Source organism: Podarcis raffonei, chromosome 17 (assembly GCF_027172205.1).
Source record: "Podarcis raffonei isolate rPodRaf1 chromosome 17, rPodRaf1.pri, whole genome shotgun sequence".
In the NCBI taxonomy this organism is placed as follows: domain Eukaryota; kingdom Metazoa; phylum Chordata; class Lepidosauria; order Squamata; family Lacertidae; genus Podarcis; species Podarcis raffonei.
The window spans coordinates 39,252,745-39,279,686 of NC_070618.1; the positions used below are offsets into that span (position 1 = coordinate 39,252,745).

The following is a 26,942-nucleotide window of genomic DNA, read 5'->3' on the forward strand; positions in this document are numbered from 1 at the left end:
CCATGGCTGGCGGCGCCGCGGAGCGCGCTGGCGGGCTGCTGCTGCGCCGGGCGGGCGCTTGGCTTTCCCGCTGCAGCCGCTTCGCGACGGAGGCGCCCAGCGCCCAGCCCAGGCCTCCGTACGGGAGCCGGCAGCCCCAGGCTCGGCGGGCCGCCGCGGCAGCCCCCGGCGCCCACCAAGAGGCTTTGGCCGGCAGCGCGCCGCCTCCCGGGCCCGACCGGCCGACCTTCCTGTGGGCGCGCTACGGAGAGCTGAAGCGGCTGGTGCAGGGTGAGCCGAGGGGCTTCGACTGGGGAGGAGGCGCCCGGCCCGTCCCGGCTCCCTTCCCCTCGGGGATGCTGCCGCCCCTTTGGCTTCTCTCCCTTCTCTCCTCCCGCAGGACCCCCCTTCTTTTCCCTGTCCATGTACTTTGTAGCAGTGCCCTTCCTGTGGTACCTTTTTGCCGACCCGAGGGAACCCGGTTCCTGACACATTTTTAGTCACTCATTTTAAGCGAGGACTCGCGCGCCTCCCTTGCTGTGACTCTGCTCCGGAGCCTTCGTGCAGGGATCCCCTCCCCTTTGCAGGGCAGGGACAGCGGGAGAAGGGGCTGCTTTGTGTCTGGCTTTGGAGGGTGGGAGGAAGAGAGCAAGACCCACACGGCGGCTGCAACAAGAGGGAAAGGCTCGCATTTCCTGTGGCGTGGATCTGTTAAGTCTTGAAGGTGCCACGGGACTCTTCTGCAGCAAGAACACCAAGCACAGTGAATTTTAAAGAATTGGAGTTGTTTTATCACAGTAGTTTTAATTGATTTAAATTTGCATGCAAAAAATAGGGGAAAACAAATCTTTGGAAGAAAGTGCCAGCCTTTCTTTGTTTTTAGATTATGCATCCATGAATCTGGAAGAGCCGTTCCTTCCTGTGTGGGAGAGAAGCCTCTTCTAAAATGATGCCTGCTACCCTTGATTTTTGTAAATATTTGCATATTTTTAAAAAGTATTCTTTCTTTAAATCTGCCTGATTAAGACAGGTGGTGGAGGCACTTATAAGACTGACTGAAACGGATGATTCATCTGAACATGGTACAGTGGTACCTCGGGTTAAGCACCACTTTAGCTAATGGGGCCTCCTGCTGCTGCTGCGCCGCCAGAGCACAATTTCTGTTCTCATCCTGAAGCAAAGTTCTTAACCTGAAGCACTATTTCTGGGTTAGCGGAGTCTGTAACCTGAAGCATATGTAACCTGAAGCGTCTGTAACCCGAGGTACCACTCTAGTACTAATCACCCCCAGTCCAAAGAAGGAGATCCTGATTTCTCAAAAATATGATGCATACATTTTGGGTTCTCCTTCTGAATTCCAGGTATCAGGCGTGTTCTCCCAGTCCTTGTCAGGGACCAGCCAAAAGTATGCACCTAGCAAGCTTGCTGGGGCAGGGGAGAACAGTGCAATTTTAGAGTGCCCCCCCCCCTTATAAACCACTAAACATAGATCAGTTACTCCTTAACATGATTTAATCAATCTGTTCTAGTTGCAGCCAGGGATGGGCTATAGCTCAGTAGCAAAGCTGCTGTTGCCCCTTCTATTTTCTTCCCCTTTCTCCCTTTTTCTGTGGTCAGGATTTTTATCAATATTACAGAGATCGGGAGGAGGCATGGGCTGGCGAGTGGACTTAATTGTGCAATTTATGTTAAAACATGTGATAAACAATTTCATGGTATGACAATACCAGCATTACATTACCACCAATACTGTTCCCCAGCATCTTTAGATAGGGACAGGGAAAGACCCGAGCCTGAAGCCTTGGAGAATGGTTGTAGAGAGCATAGATGCCTCAACTTAGCTTGAGACGACTTCCTATTCTCACCTGTTTTTATACATGTTCATCTGTGAAATTGAAGATTCTAACAAACCCTGTAGAGATGATGTTAGCTTCAAAGTAAACCAGAGCAAAATAGTGTGCTTTTGTATATTTAGTGTAATGTTAACGGTATTTAATCCAGTTTTGTAATACAGTGGTGCCTCGCAAGACGAAATTAATTCGTTCCGCGAGGCTCTTCGTATAGCGGTTTTTTCGTCTTGCGAAGCAAGCCCATTGACAGCTTAGCGGATTAGCGCTATTAGCGGTTTAGCGGCTTTTAGCAATCAGCTGTTAAGCGGCTTATCAGTGGATCAGCTGATAAGCGGCTTAGCGGCTTAGGAAAAGGGGGGGGAGGGAAAAAAACCCGAAGGAACTCGCAAGACTTTTTCGTCTTGCAAAGCAAGCCCATAGGGAAATTCGTTTTGCGAAGCACCTCCAAAACGGAAAACCCTTTCGTCTAGCGGGTTTTCCGTCTTGCGAGGCGTTCGTCTTGCGGGGCACCACTGTAAGGATGGACATACTTATTTGGATGCACAAAGTGATCAAACTCCTGCTCTTAATTCCTGACTTTCTCCTAAGTGCTACAGAAATTGGCATGTCTCTCTCTCCTCTCTTCTTCCCCTCCCACTGTCATTCCTCTGCACCTCACGAAAATATTCATTACAAAGCTTAACAGTTTGCTTCCTTCCTTCCTGGGCACTGCCAGTTTCTTGAACTGTGGCATCACTACCCACAAAGTTTATTTGACCACACCAGGCTGTCTGACCCAGCAGTTCCCTCTGTGCTTTGCCTGTTGACCACAAAGAATCTTACGCATTTCAGCATTTGCTGAATACAGTAATTTTTATTTCCAGCTCAACCAGTTTATGGGGGGGGGGGGCAATGACGGAAGGCAACGTGTATTCCGTGCTCCAAGATGAGCTGACTCATCACTTGGCATAAGGCAAATTCTTCATTAGTGTGCCTGCTGGTACTTGACAGGGTTAACTAATGCAGGATGTCTGCTGTTGCACAAGTGCTACGTGTTTCGAGCAGCAAAGTGTATGCGCTGCCCAGGTATAGCCGTCTGTATTCTTATAAGACTGGGAGCTGTGTGGGCAACTGGCTGCTTTATATTTTGGCTGTGAACCAGTTCTGCCACTTGTTCAAGCTCCTCCCTGAAGGACTGAGGAACACAAGGAGCTGCCTTCTACTGAATCTGACCCTTGGTCCCTCTGGCTCATGTGGACAGGCAGGGGCTATCCAGGATCTCACACAGGGCTCTCCCCAGCCCTGCCAGGACATGCTATTGGGGATCAAGCCTGGGACCTGCGTGCAAAGTAGACACTCTAGTTGAGAATGGCCAAGATCCATTCTGTTTCCAGTGGTGCCCATCCAGCTTCCAAGCCAGCCATGAATGTGAAGCCATAATAGCATTTAGAGAAGAACTAATTTGGAGGAGCAGAGGGGTGGCAAAGGCTACTGTGGGGAGATTTAATCTTTGCTGTCTAGCAGGCAGTCCTAAATGGTGGTTCATGGAGATAAGCTTCATTTAGGTGGTTAAAAGAGTGACTGCAGATTTGTGGTTGAAGAAGGGATGTTTTGCCTCCTGAGTTGGAGGCAGGAAGCCTCTGAATACCAGCTGCTGGCCATCAGAAGTGAGGGAGGAGAGTGCTGTTGGCCTCGGGTTCTACTTGTGGGCTTCCCGTGGGCATCTGGTGGACTACTGTGAAAACAGGATGTTGAGCTAGATGGGCGATTGGGTGATGGACCCAGCAGCCTCTTATTATTATAGAATGGCACTGAATGGCCTTCATATTGCTCATTTAAATAAGGGGGAATCCAAATGACTAGTTCTTAATTAAGAAAAAAATAAAGGCTTGGGGTGGGGTGAGGCTGAGGTCTATTTAGGAGCCATCATGTCTGCTTTGTACCTTATTCCTGTATATGTGGAATCTACCTGTGGTCACTCAATAGTAAGGAAAGGCATGTGCACTGTACATATTTAGAGGCATGTCTCTTTGTTATAACTTCATGGATTTGAGGACTTAGCCCTATATGGAAAGCACATTCAGAGGCTGAGACGTGGCAGACATAAAGCCCTGAGGGTAACAAGGACTCCTGGCTATCCAAGATGCCTCCTGAAATGTTCAGTAGTAACAGATTGCTGGTGTGCAAGAACAAACTTAGAGGTGGGAAGACTCTCCAAGGAGGTCAGATAGACAGTTACTTGAAGTATTGCAATAAAATGAAATCGGGGGGAAAAATAAAAGAAGTAATGCAAATTCAATTTAAAAAACCCCCAATATCAGTATTTAATGTGATGGATGTACCATCTCCCTCCTGTTTTCAGCCACAAATCAACAGATACACGACAGACCACCTGCATGAAGCTCATGTACCACTGATAGTCCATGGACAGAAGTTGGGGAACCCTTGATTTAAAGCATTCTTATACCACCTTAATGGTTATGGAGAATCATGGGAACTCTTTTTTAAAAGATGCTGAGAACTGTAACTTTGTGAGTTCAACACCCTGAACTAAGTATGGTACACTGGAGGAGGGGCAGGGGGGAGCGAGGCTGAAATGGAGACGGTCCAGTTTTGTGATAATTTGGGCCCTTGTTCTTACATAAATGGCATACCTGTCTGTGCTGTACGACTTCATGCCACAGGTAGTGGTTCACGTGATGGGTTGATCCTTCATACAAAAACACTCCATAAAAAGCTGGCATATTGGGGAGAAGGCTAAGCTGGAACCCTTCTGTATGCAAGGGTTTTCTTTTTTAAGGAGAAGCATTTCGTTCTCCTAGCAGTCATCTGAACTTGTGCAATCCAGATACAGCGGTGCCCCGCAAGACGAATGCCTCGCAAGACGAAAAACTCGCTAGACGAAAGGGTTTTCCGTTTTTTGAGTCGTTCCGCAAGACGAATTTCCCTATGGGCTTGCTTCGCAAGACGAAACTTCTTGCGAGTTTGTTTCCTTTTTCTTAAAGCCGCTAATAGCCGCTAAGCTTTTTAATAGCCGCTAAGCCGCTAATAGCCGTGCTTCGCAAGACAAAAAAACCGCAAGACGAAGAGACTCGCAGAACGGATTAATTTCGTCTTGCGAGGCACCACTGTACAGGTTTATCACATCATTGAGAACTAGGCTCTGGTCTCTCCCTATTCTGTGTTGGAAAAGAAGGTCCTGATTAGCTGGAACAGGACCTGTTTTTTCAGGGATCTGACCCTTCCCTTAACAACTACATTCCTATTTCTTAGCCTTCTGCTTTTCAGAGAAACCAGTAAGAAAATGGCCATGCATTCCTTTCAACCTGTCTATAGCCTGGTTAGCACATAATGCTAAATCTTATTTTACTTAGCTCAAGTGGTGTTTGTTTGAATGCCTGAACTCAGCCCAGCCGGGTAACCATGGCTTCTTTTCTGGTTACAAACCACAAAATGAAGCCATGGTTTGTTGTTGGCTTAAGAACCATGACCTGTTTTAACTGTAGTTTGACATTATTTCCAAACCCAACAGGCTTGCTTAACTATGATTTGCTTGTTTCCTGCAGCCACTCATGATGCCACATAGGCAAGAGCATCTGGAAACCAAACCAAGCTTTGGAGAAAGGAGCCACGGCTTATTTGTTCGTCTGCAAGATGATTTGTTGAATAAACCATGGCTTAGCATTATGTGCAAACGCAGTTGTAGAGGGCTTATCCCACTAACTTTGGTTCATGAGTGAGGGACACGTTTTGTCAGTTACCCACTCTCTTAACAATCTGCCTCCTGAGGGCAGAGGGTCACCTCACCCCTTGTTTCCGGCTTGGAAGTCATCTTTTCCTAGAAGAATTCTCCCCTTCTGGCTAGAATGAAACCCAGGTAGTCTGTATTCCCACAGGTTCTACCTCCCCTGGCACAGACTTAGCCTTCTCCAGACACTCAACCCAGTCTTCCTATCTAAGCTGTGAGACTCCTTCCTCTTGCTGTAGATTGTCTCCTCAGTGTGGTTGTTCAACTCAAATCAGAACCAGTTCTCCCTCAGACAAATTCTATCCTAATCCCTTTCTCCCATCTCAAATCAAGCCCTATCTAAAAACTCCCTCAGAAACTGCTCCTTGTATTCTCCCTCCCATCCATGCAGTGAGTCAGGTCCCCTCCCCTCCATCCCTGGATCACAATTTTATTACCTTTTGGAACTAAATAAAACCATATATTTGGCTATTTGGGATTTCCTTGCCTTATTATGGCACTGGGAGTGCAGTATAGGCTGTCGAATGGAGAGAACTGTATAGAAATGGTGGTGTGTGCATGTCATTGCAGCACAGCACGCAATCTCAGGAGGCCAATGTTTCTGATGTGTTGGGTACCCCTACTTTTGTCTGTAAAAGGCATCCAGTTGGAAGTGTGTGGTAATTGCTTGTGCTTCCATCTTCCTCCAGATTTGCTTCCCCCAGGGGTCTGCAATCTTCTGAACCCGTCAACAATCTACTCCAACAATGAGATTTCCCTGAGTACTATCGGAGTTTATGGATTTGACTATGACTACACACTGGCGTTATACTCACCTGCCCTCCACTCTTGTATCTACAACACAGCTCGGGACATCCTTGTGGAGCAGTATAAGGTACCTCTAGAGCTTGCATGTCCAGTTGACTAGAACATGAGAAAAGTAATTGGCAAAATTGGAGAGTGCTTGGCTTGGACAAATGGTGACGACTGAAGGTTTGAAAACCTTTGGGTGGGGGTGGGGAGCCTGTGGTCCACAGGCCAAAGTTGGCCCACCAAGGGTACCTGCTTGATCCATGAGCCCGTTTCCCCCAAAACTTGCCCACCTGCCCCCACACCTGACATCATATGTACACTTAAACCATGTTCACAATTGTGCATTGGCAAGGGAAATCAGGCTTCGGATATACCACCCGTCAGCTGAGCAGCGCTGGATTGGCTGCTGAAGTGCTCCCTGTGAGGAACTTCCTCACACACCGGATGTCTGCAGAAAGCAGGCTGTGGCTCTACCACCCATCAGCTGGTGGGCAGTAAAACTGGAGCTGCAGGCATTTTAAAGCACAGTGCAGGACTCTTGTACTCCACTTTGAAGTCAAAGGCACTTGCTATCATGGTGACACCAAATGGTTGGCAGCCAAGGCCAGGATCTGACCAGTGGAGCTAGAAAGGTTCCCCAGCCCTGCCTTAGGCTAAGCGAGACATGAGAGGAGGAGGCAGCCGTGTTTGTATGCTTGTCCTGTTCTGTGTAAACTGTATGTGTTTGGTTTTTGCATCGAAAGGAGCATTCAGGTGGACGAAGCTGAACCCTCTGCTGTCTTTACCTCACCATGCTCTGTCACTGCAGGCACTTTTCTGGCAGCTCAGTTATCCAAAGTGGCCCAGGCTAGAAAAGACACTTGAAGCAGCGGGGAAAGGGGAGGGTTTAGTCAAGTGCTAGAAAGTTAACTTTTACCTCTTGTCTTATATGTGAACAGGGCAGGCAGACCAAGAGGGCTTCTCCTTTCAGGCCTCCTTTGCCGCTTAATGGGTAGAATGTGCATTTGCCCTTCATGCTTGGGAACCTGTATGGGCCTCCCAGTGTTATTGGACTCTCAACTCCCATCATCCCCAGAAAGCAGCATGGCTAATGGATTGGGGCTGATGGGAGCTGTAGTCCATCAACATCTGTAGGGCCACAGAGGTTCCCTATCCCTGCTGTCTGTGCTTGCCTCTGGGATCCCAACTGTAGCTGATAAATATGGATAGAATGGTTCCAAGCAATTCCCCGCATTGACTTCATCGAGAAAAAGTATTATATTTGAAATCCGCTTCCAAATGACACTTGAAATGCTCTAGACTTTTTAAACTGATTGACCACCTTGCAAATTGTATGTTTTGTTCTGTCCCATCAGTATCCAAAGGGCATCCTGAAGTATGAATATTGGCCAAACTTTGCCATCCGGGGCTTACACTACGACATTGCCAAGGTGAGACAGAGACAGGTGGCTTGTCCTGTTGTTGTGGCTTTGGCAGGACAGCAGAGGCTGGAAGAGCAGAGCTGTGTGTGCATGTGTCAAATCTCACTTTAGCCTGAAGTCACCAGGTGTTCTTAGCCAAACTGCAATGGCCTAATGCAGTAGTGTAATCAACCTGGAACATTTTAAAAGTCTTCTTAAATAAATGCTAAGCATTATTACTTGTCACCTGTGCAAATAAGGGTCACTTTCAGCAGGGGGTTAATTGTAAGCCAAGGGAAGAGTTTGTTCTCTTTTTCCGTTGTGGTCATCCATGTAGCACAAATGTGGGCAGGCAATGTGTTATACATAGGGCTGCCTCTGAAGACTGTTTGGAAGCTTCAACTGGTGCAGAATTCAGTGGCCAGGTTGCTCACCAGGGCAAGACGGTTTGAGCATATTATACCAATCCTGGCCCAACTGCACAGGCTGCCAATTAGTTTCTGGGCCCAATTCAAAGTGCTGGTTTAGACCTATAAAGACTTAAATGGCTAAGGACCACAATACCTCAAGGACCACCTCCTCCATATGAACCTACTCAGACCCTGCAATCATCATCTGAGGCCCTTCTTTGTGTGTGTCCTCCATGTGAGGACCAGAGTGTCCTTTTCTATGATGGCTCCCCACTTGTGGGATGCTCTCCACAGAGAGGCTCACCTGGTACCTTCATTACATATCTTCAGGTGCCAGGCAAAAATGTTTCTCTAGTCCTTTGGCTTTGGCTGATCAGGGCGGTCCAACTTCTCATACCAAGTGGGCTGCACGTTGTCTCATGGGGGGTAGGATCACCAAGATTTGACTCACACACCTGGCCTTCTTTGGGATGAAGGCACTTGGCTCTGGCAGGGTCCTAGAGCCCTCCTTCCCAAAGTTGGAAAAGCACTAACTAGGCTTTGGGAAGGAGGCAAGAGGAGTCTGGGATCCTGTCGGTGCCCTCACACCTACTTCCCAAAGCCCAGAGCCTTGCTAATCCAGCTTTGGGAAGGCAGTGCAAGGGATGGGGCATCAAATGTTGCAAAGGGCCACCGTAAAAGGCTTTGGGGGCCACATGGAGCCCTTTGGCCATGCGTTGGACCACCCTGTGTGTCCTTTTAAAGGTGTTTGTGGGAAGAGTGTTATTGGTTTGTTTTGCTCTTGTTTTTATAATGTATTTTGTGTTCATATTTTGTATTTTTATGTGGTGAACCGCCCTGTGATCTTCAGATGAAGGGTGTTATACAGATTCAATAAATAAATAAAGTATCGTTTCATGAACTAATTTGCAATATAGGTTTCCTGTGTGCTGACTCCACATTTCTCTTCTGTCTGCCATACAGGGCTTGCTCATGAAGATAGATGCCTTTCATTACATTCAGCTGGGCACCGTTTACCGGTAAGTGTGGCTCACATTGGCCCCCAATGGCTGAGATGGAGCAGAATTTCATAGCTGAGATATTGGAATTGAGGCTGTTCCTAGACCTAATTTTTAATATTCTTCTATGTGGTCATGCCTAAGATATAACCCTGACTCCCAGGAAATAGAATTTGCAAGTGGGGAAGCAGTCTCAAAGGCATGTGGTCCTTTTAATCTCCCTTGAAAACTCTGGTTCAATTTGTGTTAGCCATGGCTAGCTGTGGTTCACATGGAATATTAAACCATGGTTAAGTCAAACAAAGCAAGGAAGAGGGGAAGGAGCATCCATCCCTTGCTCTGGCTCAAAATTTGCAAACTAGTTTGTAAGGAGACCGCATCATGTCTGCACCAGTCAAACTGGAAATCATAACTTCATAGCCACATTACTCACATCACATACAGTACTTTGATTCAGCTGTGAAATGATGCGCTTCTGGCGACACTTCCAAGCTCCTAAACCTTTCCCCTTTTTGGCATTCCCCAGGGGCTTGAAACCGGTTCCAGATGACGAGGTGCTGGCGTTGTATGACGGTACCCTTCATATCCCCCTCCACCAGGCTAGTGGCTTCTATGGAAAGGTTGGTTCCCTTGCCAGCCCTGGAGTTGGTTTGAAGGCCATCGGCCAGTGTTTCTCGTTGCTCAGTTTCTGTTTCTGACTGAGATGTGGCAAGAGGGGACCAGGTGCCAGCAGAGTGTAGCTCCTTTTATTTGCCTTCCTGTGTATCTCTGCTATCCAGGGTCCACCAAGTTATAAAGGGAGCTTAGTTGGCCTGCAGTTGCATCTCCTTTCTAGGCTGGACCTCCATATTCACCTGGTTTCTCTACCAAGTAATGGGTAGGGCATTGCATTGTCTCAGGAGTTTTTGCAGGGAATACTGCAGGGTGCGTGGCAAACTGAGATGCTGGAGTAAGGATGAAGTGGTCTTCTTTGAAAAGGGGCATCCATAGTGAAGTTTTCCTCATGTTGGCAGAGCACCCCACATGCCAGTACTGGCCTTGCCCTTGGAGCCAGTCCTAGGTGTACATAACTAACCAGAGGTAATTTGTCGAAGAGGTGTGAGCCTCTCTAGCCGAAGGTGTAATGTTGCCCTGGCTCAGAGGACTCAAGCGCCATCCCACTCCCCAAGAGTCAATGGCAGATAAAGCAGACTTGGCCCCTTTAAATAGGGTTGCCATACGTCTGGTATTCAGCCCTCGTAAACAGTGTCCGGGTGGAAATCGATGAATGTCCAGGAAAATCCGGGTGTGTGGCAGCCCATGTCAGAAGTGTTGGTTTTGATGAATTTCATTAAAAACAATGAACAACTTAACAACTTTGCCCCCCCACCCCACCCCCGCAAAAAAGAGCTCAACTTTTGTGTCCAGTTTTTCACTTCATGGGCGCAGAGCCAGCAACTGAGATACAGCTGCAGCTCCTGCTTAAGGCTCAGTCTGAGAATGACTGTTGCCGAAGAAACACCTGAGCTCTGCTCTTACAGTGCAGATAGCCTGAGCTCTGTGTGTGTGTGTTTGGCTCAACATGAGAGGAAATCGTTACTTTATTTTATTTATAAAATTTGTATGCCACCCTTCATTCAAAGATCTAAGGACAATCCACAGCATAAAAATACAAGATAAAAACACAAAATGCATAATAAAAACAAGAACAAACCAAACCAATGACCTCCCCCCCCCCCACTCTCAGTGTACCACTTTCACATCCTAAGGTACCACCGTCCTGATCCTGATGTGTAGCTGGACTGGATGAACCAGGAATTCTGTGAAGTCGGACACTTACAGTCCTTGCACTAGCAAGAAATGGGTGATGAGTGCAGGCAGTTCTGATTGAGAGTTGCTGTTCAAGCCAGGAACAATCTTTTGTTTCTCCTTCCCTCCCTTGGTCTTCCCAGGGTCCAGCCATAAAGCAGTTTATGGACATCTTCTCTCTCCCTGAAATGACCCTCCTGGCCGTAGTCAATGACTTCTTCATCACCAACGACATTGATTACGATCCCATCCATCTCTACAAAGACGTAACGGTGTGTTTCCCTCCACTTTCCTGCATATTCTGCTCTTGTTGCTGAGTGTTGAGATGTAGGCTTCTGTGTTGAGAATTGGCAGGAGGATTGTTGCGTGCTAGGTGTCCTTTTTTTGTGTGGGGGGGGAGGACTCTGTGTTCTCAGTGGTTTAACCTGGAGGCAAATTGAGGAGGAGGATTTGAGTGCTCTCAAGGGCTCTGTTCAGTTCTTTCTTTCTTTTTCTTTTTTTAAATATTTTTTATTAAGGATTTTCTTGTTTTACAGAAGTGTAGTGCCTCGTATTTTTTCTTCTTCTTCCATGTAACGTTTTTACAAATCAGTTTCATTTGTTGAGGCATTAGGGGGAGAAGAAAAAAGAAAGAAAAAAGAAAGGGGGGGTGGAGAGAGGGAAGATGGATGGGGGTGAAAACAAAGATCACCACAGCCAATCACAAGCAAACAATCACACCCTAGGCCAACCCCAACCTCTCTCACCATCAGTTCTTTCTTTTTTACTACTTTGTTGTGGGAGGGAGTGACGTATCTCGCCACAGCAGAACAGGCTGTCCTGAACCAAGGAGAGAATTGGGAGGGGCTGCCTGCTTAGCTGCCAGGGAGGCTTATCAAGGAGCCCAGCTGCCCCAAGGCACACGGCATGGGCCTCTTTCTCCTCCTCTGCCTGTGTTTTGAAAAGGCAAGTCTCCTTCTTAGTTGTATCTTTGGAAACTTGAGACATCTGGCTCTGCCTCTCAGACTCACAGCTTCTCTGGAGCCTGCCTGTCTCCTTGATCCAGGGCAAGAGGTCAGAACAGGCATTGTCATAAATAGCATTGCTCCATTGCTGCCTCGATGCACGTAGGCCCTTTGACTCTTCCAAGAGACCTCTCTATTGAGCATTCATTCCAATTTGTTTGCAGGAAGATTAGATGGCAAATGCTCATTAGCAAGCCAACCTTCTGATTTGTTTGTGGGGGGATTAGATGACGTTGTGTTACCCGGCACTTCCCAGTGCATTTGTCCATCGCTTTCCTTATAACAACTAGTCTTGGGGGGGAAGCAGGTTTGCTCCACAAGACCTCCCAATCAATGATAATTGCACAATTCTATTAGCCTCCCGGAATGTGAATTTGCCTGTATCTGATTGAATTCCACCTGAAAATAGGGACAGGCTTAGTGGGTTCTCATGCTTGTATTCTACAGTGAGGGGGGGGGAGTATATGATCCCCTGCTAAATTTGCCCGTTTGCCTTCTGATGAAGAAATGACCAGTCCATAATTGTAATGGTAGGTTTATTGTAGCTGTGAGAGACAGAATAACAACAGGAAAACCTCCAGAAACCCAGAAGACAAAAGTCAGAGATTGGTGTGCATTATAATGAGTGAAAGAAGTATTTGATCCCCTATCAACCAGCCAAATGTCAGGCTACCTGGTATCTTCACTGTATGTAACGAGCTGAGATTAGAAGCACCTGCTGTAAGGGAGAGGTCTTACCTGTAATCCCTGACCTTTGTCTTCTGGGTTTCTGGGGGTTTTCCTGTTGTTATTCTGTCTCTCAAAGCTACAATAAACCTACCATTACAATTATGGATTGATCATTTCTTCTTGTCTGCACGCCTATCCAGATGAGCAATGGAAAGCACTGTCACGTTATTTCCTGTCCACACTAGTGGCTAGTAGTTGATGGGATGTTTTCACACTGTTTCTTATTGTCCCCTCCTCTCAGTACTTCCCCACCTTCCCTAAGTTCCAGAAACGTGAGGCCCATTGTGGGTATGCACACATGTATTCATTTTCCTATGCAGCCAAATTTTTTTTGGATACAACTTTTCTGTTATGCCAGATTTGCATTAAAAAACAGATTTATTTATTTATTTATTTTTTAAAAAAGACCATTGAGGAGTGCTGTCAGGTAGGGGTGTGCAGCAAAATGTCACCACAAATGTAAAAAAAACACCTGCCTGCAGAATGCATTTTAGAGTGCAAGCTGCCAGTGGGATGTTGTCAGTGCCAAAAGTGTGTACACATGGAGTGCTTAGAAGCCATTTTAAACCACTGTGTGCGCACCACTTTTTGGGAAAGTAGCTGGGAATTTCTCTGTGTTTGAAAGAGGAAGAAAGACAGAAAGAGGCAAGGACCAAGCTAGTTGTAACTGTAGCAAGGTCTGCTGCATTTATTTAAACAGGTAAAAACACCCGTGGGATTTCTCAAATCAGATTTGGGCTGTGGTTCAAATGGAGAGGTTTTCCCCTTGTAAATGCATGCCCCCCCCGACAAACTGAAGCCGCTATTTGCCCTGTGGAGGAAAACAAGCAAGTATCCGTGTCTCTGAACTCCCTCCACCCACATCCCTGTCAGGGAAAGCAGGGCTGAAAAGGAAAGGGTTAACTCTCTTCCTACAGTTCTGGAGTCCCAGTTGGATTCTTGTTAACCCCCCCCCCACAAAAGCTGGTGGCTACTATTCCTTTTTTTCCTCTTTTTAAAGCAAGTGATCCAGATATGCATCTCTAAACTGGTTTGGCCATCGGAATATGTTGTAAAGCAATGGAGCAACAGAGGCAAGTGATTTGTGGGAGGCTGGGGCCAGTTTGCAAAAGTTTGCAGTGCCTCCCCACCCAACCTGGTAACCTAGCTTGGGATAGAGGGGCAAGTGGGGTGATTCTGGCTCTTAGCCCCCCACTTTAGCCCAGAAGCCAGCTTGGAAGGGGTGCAGAGCAAGGGAGCAGTATAGCCTTCCTTTCCCAAGTACCATCTCTCGAAAGCAACTTTCAGGGTGTTGGTGAAGCATTGGAAACGCAGGTCAGGGGGAGCTAGACCAGTGTGCACATTGTTAAACTTGTTTGTGTATTTCTGAGGTGTTTTTTTAAAACTATTATTAAAAAAAGTTTTTCAATAGGATGCCATCCGGGATGTCCATATTAAAGGCTTTATGTACAAGTGGATTATGCAGGATCTGGGTGAGTATCCATCTGCCAAGGAGCTGGAGGCAGGGCAACCACACAAGCAGAGGGCTGCAAGGGATGCAAATGGCCTTTCCAGACCTGCTGCCTTTCCCAAAGGAAGAGCGTCCACCCACTAGCTAAGCTGTAGAACAAAACGCGCTGGTTAGCTAGCCTAGTGTGTCAGAAGTGAAATGTTCCACAATGGGCTGTTTTTCTGCATGAAGTGATTTAGCAGAATGGCACAGAGGCTTAAGCAAGTGAACCGAGCAGTGGACTGCTTAAGGAAAGGCAAAACCAAAGATCAGGCCTGGCTGAAGTCTCTTCGTCTGTGCATTCTCTGTGCCTGGACCAAGGACATTCCACACCAAGAAAGCTAAATTCTGCAGTCACAGGAGAAGCCAGGAGACTGAAGCCCCACCCTTCGTCCCAGAAATCAGAGAGGGATTGGCCAGTTGCTTTCATGTGCATCTGCACAGCAACAAGGGCTAGAAACTTGCTTTAAAAGGGGGGGGTTGCGTTGTGCCACATTGTGTACTTTTTGTTCACTTGCACAGCGTAGGCATATACACAAAGCCCAGCCTAAGTCAGAAAACGAAAACAAGAATCCTTCCAGCACTGCTCCTTCCCACCCAGTGAACCTCGTTTCAGTTTGTCTCTTGGTTCTGTCTGCATGGAGAAGTTTTTAATGCCCATCTTCCCTCTGCAGAGAAGTACATCCTGCGTGGGGATGAGACATACGCCGTGCTGCACCGCCTGGCCAAGTGTGGCAAGAAACTCTTCCTCATCACCAACAGCCCTTTCAGCTTTGTGTGAGTCTGAACATGGCAAGGCTGCAAGCTAGAAGTAGGCTGGGCATTAGCATTGTCCTGGTCCAAAACTGTTGATCTACAATAGACTTCATTTAAACTCTGCTTAAATGCTGATATTGAGCCAATCTGTTGGAATCTCTAGGGCTCTCCTGCATCAGCTGCTCCTGCATTTTCATAGAATTGTAGAGTTGGGAGGGAGCCTGAGGGTCATCGAGTCCATCCCGCTGCAGTGTAGGAATTGTAACTAAAGCATCCATGACAGGTGGCTATCCGACTTCTGCTTAAACACTTCCAATGAAGGAGAGTCTGTCAAACAGCTCTTGCCATCAGAAAGTTCTTGTTTGGTCAGAATCTCCTTTCTTGTAACTTGAAGCCATTGGTTTGGGTCCTGCCCTCTGGAGCAGGAGAAACTAAGCTTGCTCCATCTTCCATGTGCTGCCCTTGAGATAGTCGAAGATTTTTTTAGGTTTGACCTAAAGTGTTACACTACTAGCCCTTTAGGCGGCTCAGGCAGACAGCTTACACTAATTTGACAGTCTCATGGTAGATAGGAGAATAAAGGAGGAAGATGAACAGGGAGCACTACTGTGGGCTGTGAGAAAGGAGTGAATTGTAGCCGCTCTGAGCCCGGCTTTGGCCGGGGAGGGCGGAATACAAATTTTATTATTATTATTATTATTATTATTATTATTATTATTATTATTATTAGCTCCTGCACTCTGCTGATTCTTCTGCTGGAATATCTGCTGCCCTTCTCAGGCTTCCTTGGTCTCTGTTGCAAGAGCCCATAGAAGCTCCCCCTGCTGTCTGCTACTGGTGACATTCCCTCTCCTATTCCTAATGTGCCTTTTTCCTCATTTCCAGCAATAAAGGGATGCGGTACATGGTTGGTAAAGACTGGCGGGACTTCTTTGACGTGGTCATAGTTCAGGCAGACAAGCCTCATTTCTTCAATGATTGTGTCAAGTAAGTGTGGCCCACTCTGAAGCTCCTGCTGTGGGTTCCAGATCCTGTATGCCACATTGAGGGATGAGTTCTAGTGCATCCACCTTGGGCGGTTGGGGGGCAGAGCGCACAGCCTGAAGTCTGGGAAGTGGTACTGGCCCTCACACACACATGCACCGTCTTATAGATTACACCAGTCAGTATAGAGACTTGAGCCTTAAGAACCTGGTAGGTTGCCTCTGGCCACTTTGCAGAGACCCAAATATTCTGTTTGCTTTCTGTTGCTGGGGGGGTGGGCATTCTGTGTAAATTTGAAATCCTGCTATCTGCCCAACTGCATCATTTTCCTCCTTTCTTTACTTTTAAAAAAGTGACTTAATACTGACTTGCTTGATTGCCCTAAATATTCCTCTGCTTGCTTTTCTGTGAGACAGAAAAAATAAGTGTGTGGGGTGGGGAAGGCTACACACTTACACTGGCTTGGGACAGAAATGCTTGTCTGCTTTTATGAAGATAGGGGTGCTTTGTAAATTATACATGACTTCTGAATATTCTGTTTTCACTTCCTGTCATTCTTCCCCTTCTTTCCTATATCTTGTATACTTTCTTCTCCTTCCCTTTTTGTGTCTTACTGACATTTAAACCACATGGAGGTTTTATTACAATCAAGAGGTACATATATTTTTGTTAAATAAATAAAAGAATGAAAATAAGTCTTTAAGGAGGTGCATCTTAAATTGCACTTTTTATAATATTGCCAAAATGCAATACAAAGTCACGGCTCCTGGTTTACCTTGGCTCCAAGAGCCACTTCACACAAGAATTTGCAGAAAACATCTACACAATCTTATGTGTCGGTTCCCCACAGAAACAGTGTGAGGGTGGGCAAGTGAGAATGATTTTGTGGGTTTGGAGGCCAGGTGCTGGGTCCCAGGAGCTCATGCCCCCTAGCTCTGGGAGAGCAGAGGGTCTTGTTGGCACCCCCCACCCACCCCCCACTTGCTTCTCTCCTCAGACCTTTCCGGCGGCTGGATGCTAATGGGGATCTGCAGTGGGACAAAATAACTAAGCTGGAGAAGGGGCAGGTATATAAGCAGGTGAGGAAATGGATTGTGGACGATAAAAATGTCATGGTGGTGGGATTGTCTGTCTTCTGGAAGAATGGAATTAATACACCAGATCTTTCCATGCTTGTAACTTGGGCATGTCAGTCCTTCAGCATATCATCATCTGTACACACACACACACACACACACACACACACACACACACACATTGTCTTTTCTCCACTTGGATATTCTTGAGGCAGCTTTGGATAGATGTCAAATCAGATACCTAAGGGATGGGGGAAGTAATCTCCTCTCTCGCAGGTCTAATCCAGTTCCACCCTATGACAGGAGCCTGTGTGGCCCTTCAGATGTCAGGCCCTCTCTGTCTCTCTCTCTCTCTGGTGGTGAGGAAACGGCCTAGTCTGGCCTCACCGTCGCCATGGCACAGTGGGCAAGCAAGGGAGAGAAGAAAAGCCCACTGAGGGCTTCTTGCCCAGCGCTCTCTGTTTCTGGAGGTTGGCACCAGGCCGCTTTCTCCATACCAGCAAGTAATTCCATATCTTTTGTCAATTCTAGGTCAAAATTCAGCCTCTTATATTTAACCTCATTCTATATTAATGTAAAAATTGTGTAGCCATTTTGTTCCTGTATTTATAGAACTCCTTTAACTGACATCACCTGTCTGGTGATTTTAATGCACGCTTTCTTATTCCACTGTCAAAAAATTAAATATAGGGCAACCTCGTTGACTTCCTCCAGCTTACAGGTTGGCGTGGATCCAAAGTTCTCTACTTCGGAGATCATCTCTACAGTGACCTGGCGGTGAGATCTTTGGGCCTTTTTCTCTGGGGCCTGTGGGAGCTGTGACCTGACAGAGTTGAAGGGAGGGGAGGGTGGGTGAAGTTGCTTTGGGCTTGCCTATGCCTTCCTCCTTCCACTGTACCCATCTCCCCACAGGACCTGATGCTGCGCCATGGCTGGCGAACAGGGGCCATAGTTCCCGAACTGGAAACAGAGACCAAAATGGTGAACACAGAACAGTACTCACAAGCACTCACCTGGCTGCAGGCCTTGACCGGCTTGCTGGAGCGCATGCAGGTAGAGGAGAGTCCACTTGGCGGCTGAGAATGGAATGGGAAAGGGCAAAAAGCTCTCTCTTCATGGAGGACTGCTCTTGAGAGATGGCAAAGGATGCTAAAATAGCATAGCAAAAATCCTAAAATGCTAAAATTGTAGAGTTGGACGGGACCCAGAGGGTCATATGGCCCAACCCCCTGCAATGCAGGAATCTCAACTAAAGCACACTTGGCAGATGGCCATCCAACCTCTGCTTGAAAACCTCCAAGGAAGGAGAGTCCAGCACCTTCTGAGAGAGTCCCTTCCACTGCCAAACAGCTCTTCCTGTCGGAAAGTTTTTCCTGATCTTTAGTCGGAATCTCCTGTCTTGTAACTTGAAGCCATTGGTTATAGAATCAATAAGGTGCCCTAAAGACCAGTTAACATAGAAGAAATGAAGTTTCTAGCTAGCTTATGGGCTGTGGACGTTAATCAGTAGGTAAAAAGGCGGATTTCTTCTGCAAAAGTTGGTTTAGTGAGTTTTAAGGCAGGATGGGATCATCAAATGCATTTCTAACCACTTGGTTTGTTTCTCCAAAAGATGTTCAAGGATCCAGAAGCTCAGAAGGTGTTGCAGGACTGGATGAAGGAGCGACAAGAGCTCAGGTAGCATTTTATCTCGGCCTTCCCATGCGCTTCAGTGTGCCAGATCCAGGGTTACAAATAACCACATGCCTGAGTGTCTGTGGCAAATCAGAGTTTTATCCAGGCCACCTAGCCAAGGATGTTTTGGGGAGCTGGGGCGAGGCTGTACATGTGGTGCTTTGCTTTTTCAGTCTGTAGTATTAATGTCAATTTGCAGGGTCATATCTTCTTTGCATGCTTGAATAGATGAGATGAGATTTACAATTTATACCCTGTTTTTCTGTGAAAATAATACTCAAAATAGGTTACGATGCAAAACAAAAATACAATGTACAACAACAAAATATGAAATACAAAGGTTGATCTACTTATAGTTGCTTTTCCTTCTGAATTCTAGCTCCTCATCAGGTTATTCTGTCCCACAGAAAATTCCATACTCATCTGGATCTCCCCTCTGTTGTCCTAGATTCATGACTTCCACGCCCCTTTAGCCTCATTATACTTGTACACAAGGGGTTGAATCTGAACTTGGGTCCCATTGACTTCAGCAGATCAGCTTCATGACTTAAGTTCATTCTCATTGATTTCATTGGGAACTAGGTTTCCCTGTTGAAACAAAGCCCAGGTAATTGTAACTACTGTATTTGCATTTCTTCTCCACCCCATGCTCTATTTTTAGATTTGTAAACACTTTGGAGTGGAGAGCCGCCTCTACAAATTAATGGTGGAGCTACATAAATAAGAATTTTCCCTCTCTGAAGGTGTGCCCATTTGGAAGAAAGGCAAATAATATTGTGTCTGTAGGTAGCGATTAGTAAGGAAAAGTTAAAGAGGCCCCTCCAGCTAAACAGATTAAGAATGGGAATCTGTGCTCCTGCTGCCTCCTGAATTCTAACTTTCTGCAGTTACTGTTGGCCTGTGGCAGCTGCTTTATGCTTTGTCTTATTTTTTGAAACCCTTAAATCTCCCTGCCTACTTACAGCTGACTCCAGGTTTGAGAAGACCCTGTCCAGGTGCCCTCTGGTAGGCTGTCTTCTCCATCATCAGTTGCCCTCCTCCTTTGGGCTTAACTGCCAGTGGGCAGCAGCAGCAGCACTCTTAAGCATTGCCAGGTGACTGGCTCTAGCCTGTTTTTAATTTTCTACAATGGCCCAGATTATGAGCATCATGAGCAATTCAAATGGCAGTTGGACCCAGCTTTTTGGTGGCACTTGGAGCATCAGGCCTGAGTTGCTGGAGTTTCTTAAAGGGAGCCCCAGCAGCTGCCAGGTGTTGACTCTGCCTAGTCTGCCTGTAGCAAGTGGGCAGCTGTGCAGTCACTGCCATGCAGAAAATGGCTAGTTTCTCAGTGTGGGTTGAAAGTGTACTAACGTTCCTGAGCACAATTCAAAGTGTTGGTGCTGACCTTTAAAGTCCTAAACGGCCAGCCCTGTATATCTGAAGGAGCATCTCTACCCCCAAGAGCACTGAAGTCCAAGCTCTGAGGGCCTTCTGGCGGTTCTCTTATTGCAAGAAGTGAGGTTACAGGGAACCAGGCAGAAGGGCTTCCTGGTAGTGATGCCCACCCTGTGGAATGCCCTTCCATCGGATGTCTAGGAGATAAAAAATTATCTGATTGATAGAAGTCATCTGAAGGCAGCCCTGTACAGTGGTACCTCGGGTTACATACGCTTCAGGTTACATATGCTTCAGGTTACAGACTCCGCTAACCCAGAGATATTACCTCGGGTTAAGAACTTTGCTTCAGGATGAGAACAGAAATCCTGCTTTGGCGGCATGGCGGCAGCAGGAGGCCCCATTAGCTAAAGTGGTGCTTCAGGTTAAGAACAGTTTCAGGTTAAGAAAGGACCTCCGGAATGAATTAAGTACGTAACCAGAGGTACCACTGTATGGGAAAGTTTTTTATGTTTGATGTGGTTTTATAATTTGTAGGAAGCCACCCTGAGTGGCCGGGGCAACCCAAGTCAGATGGACCGAGTAAATAATAATAATAATAATAGAATCCATTTATTGTGGGTATGGATACTACATGCACAGCAGTTTCAAGAGGATTTCCAGTGACCTCTGAACACTCCAGTGGTGGTTTTCAGTTGACAGTTGGCGAGAGAAGTTGAACTGAGCTGAATTTAGCATTTAATTAAATAGAAGTAATAGCTGTTTATGAGAACGTGGCATGGAAGAGTTTCCCCAGTACAGTTCGGTCTCTGTGAGGTGGTCCCCCCCCTTTGCAAGGTCTTCTTTCAGAAAGCCGTATGTTGCCTAAGGAGAGCCAGAGTAACTTCTTATTTGCTGGGTAAACACAACAGCATTCCATGGGAGAGCTAGAGGGACGCAGGGAGCTACGTGCCCGCTCTTTCAGAGGGAGTGTGATCCTGTCAAGAGCAGGCAATCTCCCACCCATCTGGTCTGGGGATCTGAGTGCTTTAAAAAACAAAATCATTTGAAAACAATCAAGTATTCTTGCTAATTTCAAGGTTGCCAGGGACAATGTGTACTAGCCATAAAATACCAGGGTGGATAGGAATCTTTCTAAATTCCCCCTGAGTGAAGGAAACCAGTTGCATCTCACCAGAGAGGTCTTTTCATAAACAGGGAACAGCTGTCAAGAAGGTCCTTTTGCAAGTTAGCATAGCTAACAACTTAGACAGCAGTATCACCAGCGGGGCTAAGTTGACAGCCACAACCATGTCTTGTATCAAATTCCAGAACTATTTGTACTAAAATATTAGTGCTTCTTTTTTTCTTTCCTGAATCTCCCAACATTCCATTTCTTTCAGTGACCCTGGATAGACAGGGAACATTTTCCTCTCTGTTTTCTCCTTCTAATGCATAATTTAATAAATTGCAGCATATCTTTTCTCTTACTTGCTTTTTTTTCTAAACTAAAAAGCCACAAACGTTGTAACCATTTCATGTAGGAGAGTTGATTTTGTTTCCTCTTTTCTGTACCTTTCACAGCTCTGCACTCCCCTTCCTCTGAGGTGCAGCAAGCAGAACTCTTTGCAGTATTCCAAGTGCAGACATCTGTAGAAAGTCCTCCTGGTGGCAGTCTCATTTGTGATGTCTCTTCTTTTGATCCCTAGCACAAAATTCACTTTTTACACAGCTGCTGCACACTAGGTTGACATTTTTATTGAGCTGTCTGCCATCGCTCCAAGAACTCTTTCTTGGTCAGATCACAAATGTGTGTGTTGCCCCAGTATGCATTCCTTTACACCTGCTCACTTTTTGAGCTCTTCACAGTCCCTTCATTCCCCCCTGCCCCCTCCCAGTGCTAATGGTCATGTTGTGCGGCCTGAACAACCTTTCCTTCTGGGTAAATACTCTTTCTGTGAAAATTCCATGAAAGCATTCACAAATTGAGGCTTTTGCTGCTACTGGGTTCTGTCTCATCTGGTGGGCTTGGATTTCATTTCTATAGAAAACAATGGTCTGCGCTGTGTAACTGGATAGCTCTCTAATGGCTCCCCTACTTGCATCTATAGATGCCATGAGCTGCTATTAATTGCCCTAACCCAGGGTCTTCAAACTAAGGCCCGCAGGCCGGATCAGGCCCGCCAGGGTCCTAAATCCAGCCCTCCCTGCCAGTGGCATAGCGTGGGGGTGCAGGGGGGCTGGGCGCACCGGGCGCAACATCTGGGGGGGCACGCTCGCACTCACAGCTCTCTGCCCCTACTAAAATCCACGGGTTAGGGGGCGCAAATTACTTGCCTTGCCCCGGGTGCTGACAACCCACGCTACGCCACTGCTCCCTGCTGCTGCTGACTCTCTGGCTTCTGGCTAGCCACCGCTACTTCTGCCACCACCACCGCCACTACCAGTTTCCCATCCATCCTTCCATGGCTCCTTCAAACTACCCATTCCTGTTACATATTCTATTTTTCTTAATCCATTAAACATTCTAATTTCTCTCCTTACAAATTTTAACTGCTGAGCTTATTCCAGACCGGCTAACATTTTTACAGTGAAATTCTAAATATTCTACAAATGGTTTCCATTCCTCTCTAAAAAAATTCTCTTCTTGCTCTCTAATTTTGCTGGTTAAACTTGCTAATTCTGCATATTCCATTAATTTTGTCTGCCATTCCTCCTTTGTAGGTACTAACTCCTCTCTCCATCTTTGTGCATATAAAATTCTCACCACCTAAACAGACTAACTGGTTTACTTGGAACCTCGGATCTCACTATACCTAAAAGAAAGGCCTCAGCTCTCTTTGGAAAGGTCTTCCAAAATATTTTTTTTCCAGTTCATTATATATCATTTCCCAATATTCTTTGGCTCCACCACATATGATTGAAAGTTCCATCCATAACTTTACACTTCCAACATTTACCCAACTCTGACTTATACATTTTTGCTAAACTGTTTGGTGTCAAGTACCATCTATAAATCATTTTCAAATAGTTTTTCTTAAGAGCATAGCAGGTTGTAAATTTCAGTCCTGTTTCCCACAGCTTTTCACACAAATCTAACTATATTATGGCCTACATCTCCTGCCCAACTAATCATTGCCAATTTCACCATTTCATCCTGTCTCTCATTCTTGTAATAACATACATTTTAGAAATTGACTTATCGTTATTTTCTATCAGCTCTTTCTGAGGTATGTTCCATGACGTCAAATGTTTCATTCACTTGACAGTATTGTAACCAATCTGTCACTTGTTGCCGACTTCTTCCATCTTCTTCAGGCTTACACTAGTATCTGTAAAGTCCAGTAATTCTCTATACGTTGGCCATCTTTTTTCCATATTAAGTTTTTCACTGCAATTGCTTTGATGGGTCAAAGCCACAAATGTGTTTTCCTTTCTAGCAGGTTTTTATTATATTTTCCCCAGACTCCATAGATATTTCTCCTAATTCCATGATTCATAAAATTCTTACGTATTCTTGCTTTGCCATACCATAGATATTCATGCCAACCAAATTTAACACCCCTCCAAATTGAGCAGTTGAGTGTTCTTCAACTTTATCCATTCTTTTAACCAACACAAGCATGCTGCTTTGTAATATAAATGCAGATCTGGCAGAGGGAAGCCTCATTTTTCCCTAGTATCAATCAATATCTTATATTTAATTGTTGGTTTCTTTCCCTGCCAGATAAATCTAAAAATATCCTTCTGCCAAGAAATATCCCTCTTTAAAACAGCGTAGGTTATTAATTATTGGGGCAATTTGAAATAAAAATAACTTTTTCAATAACACGTTCATTTTTATGACCAAAATTCTACCCAACAGAAAGCTGAGATTCTTGGAGAGGTGCCTTTTTCAGCTAGCACTGCATGCTGCAGTTTCCATGAAAACACATTGTCCTGATGCAGCTTGCTAGGTCACCTAGCTAGGCACAGAACCTAGGAAGCCAAAGATTTAATTTTGTATGCTGTTGTGTAATAACTCTTTCTCTTCTCTGTGTCCCCTCAAACTTGCTGCAGGGCACTCACCAAAAACCTCTTCAATCCTCAGTTTGGCAGCATCTTTCGCACCTGCCACAACCCCACCTATTTCTCACGCCGCCTGTGCCGCTTCTCGGATGTCTACATGGCCTCGCTCAGCTGCTTGCTCAACTATGACCTCAACTACACCTTTTACCCAAGACGCACTCCCCTGCAGCATGAGGCTCCCCTCTGGATGGATCAGCTGTGCACTGGCTGCATGAAGACTCCCTTTTTGGAAGAGATGGCTCATATCCGCTAGGGACCTGGGCAGGCAGGACTGCAGAGGCTCACGACTCTGCCCCAGACCCACAAGTGCAGCAGTGAGGGCTGACTTCTTGAATTAGAGTCCCTGCGGGGTATTTGTCCAAATTTACAAAGCAAGAGTGCTTCCTAGGAATGTCTTAATTGTTACGGCCTAATTCATCTTTGCCAAGTGGTCTTCAGTATCCAGTCTTGCTTGCAGGCATCAGAAGTGCCTTGCTGGCTCATACCAAGGTCCAACTAGTCCAGAATTCTTTGCAGGATTCCCAGTAGCTAAGTAGATTCTTGGGCCTATCTCAAATTGGCCAGGAGCCCAACAGCAGAGTTTTGGTTGGCCTTCTTCCTGCAGGTGCTCTAGGAAGCTGGGAAGCCTGTCAACTGCTTGTCCGCTGGTGGAGCACCTTGGAATGGTCTTGCAGTCCTCTCTGCCCTGCCCTGGGGTGCATGCATTTCACAGGCAAACTCACTCAGCATCTGTGTGGGGGTGAAATGTTATTTTTGCTCCAACTCACAAAACTACTCAGCCCCCACCCCTTGCAGGGGTGTTCTGAAGTGCTTGAAGTTTACCTTTTCCCCACTGCTGGGTTTTTGTGAGGGTGATTTTTGCTTGCAACCATGGAAGGTATGGGGTACTGTGGGGAGGGGCTGGGAGGGAAATATCCTGTCTCTTGGTGGGGGGACAGGAGGTGCTAATGGGAGGGTAGGTGTTTGTAGCTCGTAAGTCCAATTTTGTACCTTTAATAAAGTTCAGTGTGAAACCTGTTCCTGGTATGTTTATTTGCCAGAAAAGGGGGTACAGGATCAGAGGTGGGGGGCATGTTGTTTTGGCTCCCAAACATTCCCTCTTCTACTTTGTCCTAACATGTTTCATCTTTTCTGAACCATTTGCCTGTGATGAGGAGTGGTTTTGGGGTGGATGTATATTCCTCACTTTAAAAAAAATCCTTTTCAAAATAATCTTCCTTTCTCTTCCTATGTAAATTAAGTAAAGTGTACATTAAGATTTCTTACTCTGTCTAGCGTATTCTGCTTCTGCTAAATATGAGGGTCAATGCAGAACTCTGAAACTTTTCCTAACAGGAAATGCTGTTCACATCCTTGGTCTTAATAAGCATTTCCCACACATTCTTAACATTTAACTTGAGGGACTAGAAACACACTTTCTAATGGCAGCAGCTGTGTATTGCAAAGTCCAGGGCATGGATAGGCAAACTAAGGCCCAGGAGTCAGAGCCGGCCCAATTGCCTTCTAAGTCCAGCCCGCAGATGGTCTTGGAATCAGCATGTTTTTACATGAGTAGAATGTGTCCTTTTATTTAAAATGCATCTCTGGGTTATTTGTGGGCATAGGAATTTGTTCTCCCCCTCCCCCCAAAAAAATAGTCTGGCCCCCACAAGGTCTGAGGGACAGTGGACCGGCCCCCTGCTGAAAAAGTTTGCTGACCCCTGGTCCAGTGTTACTTTGCTGCCACCTCATGGCCACATAATAAGCTGTGTGGAGAGTGATGTCTGGAATGTTACTTCATGCCATGTGCCCACATAGAAAGACGATGCTACCTTCAGCTGTTTTATGCACACAGAGCTACAGCCTTGTTAAGCCATTTGTTCCATGGGAGAGAATGGAAGGTGGTAGTCCAAATTCCCTCTGCATTCTCCTAAAATGGAACTATTGCTACATCCTTTCCCAGAGCCCCAGAGCTTCCGTTTAACTTGCAATACTTGCTTAGCAGGGTGGGGTGAGGTGCTGTTCTTTAAGAGGCTTGATTTGGCTCTGGGATCTCCTGCTGCAGGTCACTAGAATAGTTAACAAAGTGCTTTATAATTTTCTTTACCTTCTAAAAGCCAAGGGAGTAAGCGCTCATTTTCCCCAGAACAGCAGTAAGAATAATGAAACATTATTCTTTATATGGATAATGAAACATCATAAAGAAACAATGAAGCTAAACAGGCAGCAATCCTGCACACACGCAGGAAGAGGTCCCATGGAATGCAGATGGGCTCCTGAGTAAGTTTGCTTGGCCGTGCACTGTAAGCTATGGAGCCCCAAGAGTGTCTTGCTGGGAGCCCTGGACAAACTTGTGGCCATGCTGCCACTCTCCTCTCACCCGTCATTCCTTGCACCATAGACTTCAGGAATAAAGGTTGAATCCCCCCGCCCCCATAAATACATATGAAGGCTTTCATATTTCTGCCAATATTTTGTTGCAAAATAAAGTCTGCTCTGTATTCGGCTACATGCTGAGAGGCATAAGAAGTCCTACAAATAAACAGAGTTGTATAGGCTGTCCCTGGCACCTGAAGTCCCCCCCCCCCCCCGTCCCCAGCTGAAATTAAGGCTAGCTGCAGTGCTGAAGGTTTGACACAGACCCTGGACTGGCTCCAGTAGAAAGCTTTTTTGAAGTCAAATTGGGGGGCAAATGTTAAAAGTTGCCACTGAAAACCCACAATGGTTTCTCCTGGTTTCAATAGGCTCTGAGAGTTCATGGTCTCTCTGCCAGTGCCAGGCTATTTTGTGGTCCAGGCAAGACTACTTGCACCCACCAAATAAATTGCTAACTTCAGTGTTCAAAATTAGGTATCTTGTGTGAGAGGGAACCTTAAGAACAAC

General features: G+C 46.2%; 1 protein-coding gene and 2 long non-coding RNA genes across 6 annotated transcripts; all 3 read left to right on the plus strand.

The window, feature by feature from the left end:
• LOC128404913 (5'-nucleotidase domain-containing protein 2-like) lies at positions 1-25,342 on the plus strand. 4 transcript variants are annotated; one of them, XM_053370989.1, is made up of 14 exons: positions 1-270; positions 6,246-6,430; positions 7,704-7,778; positions 9,122-9,177; positions 9,683-9,776; positions 11,088-11,216; positions 14,089-14,149; positions 14,841-14,943; positions 15,808-15,909; positions 16,904-16,985; positions 17,673-17,759; positions 17,895-18,035; positions 18,595-18,659; positions 24,072-25,342. In XM_053370989.1, the coding sequence occupies exons 1-14, from the start codon at positions 3-5 to the stop codon at positions 24,331-24,333; spliced, it is 1,710 nt and encodes a 569-aa protein (XP_053226964.1). In that variant the 5' UTR covers positions 1-2; the 3' UTR covers positions 24,334-25,342. The 4 variants fall into 4 exon arrangements, with proteins under 4 accessions (XP_053226964.1, XP_053226966.1, XP_053226965.1 ...); XM_053370991.1 differs by lacking the exon at positions 24,072-25,342 and adding an exon at positions 19,105-19,172; XM_053370990.1 differs by lacking the exon at positions 24,072-25,342 and adding an exon at positions 19,064-19,127.
• On the plus strand, positions 1,692-4,073 carry LOC128404933 (uncharacterized). Its single transcript, XR_008328195.1, has 2 exons — positions 1,692-1,992; positions 2,349-4,073. It is a non-coding gene; the product is annotated as an uncharacterized LOC128404933 (long non-coding RNA).
• LOC128404935 (uncharacterized) lies at positions 11,699-13,073 on the plus strand. Its single transcript, XR_008328197.1, has 2 exons — positions 11,699-11,876; positions 11,907-13,073. It is a non-coding gene; the product is annotated as an uncharacterized LOC128404935 (long non-coding RNA).
• Positions 25,343-26,942: the final 1,600 nt, after the last annotated feature.

What these genes read in the sequence shown, in the direction of transcription:
- LOC128404913 (XM_053370989.1), top strand. Translation starts at nt 3, where the DNA reads ATGGCTGGCGGCGCCGCGGAGCGCGCTGGCGGGCTGCTGCTGCGCCGG. An exon ending in CAGCTGGGCACCGTTTACCG is followed by an intron (nt 9,178 to 9,682) that starts GTAAGTGTGGCT and finishes GGCATTCCCCAG; the next exon opens with GGGCTTGAAACCGGTTCCAG. An exon ending in ATCTCTACAAAGACGTAACG is followed by an intron (nt 11,217 to 14,088) that starts GTGTGTTTCCCT and finishes GTTTTTCAATAG; the next exon opens with GATGCCATCCGGGATGTCCA.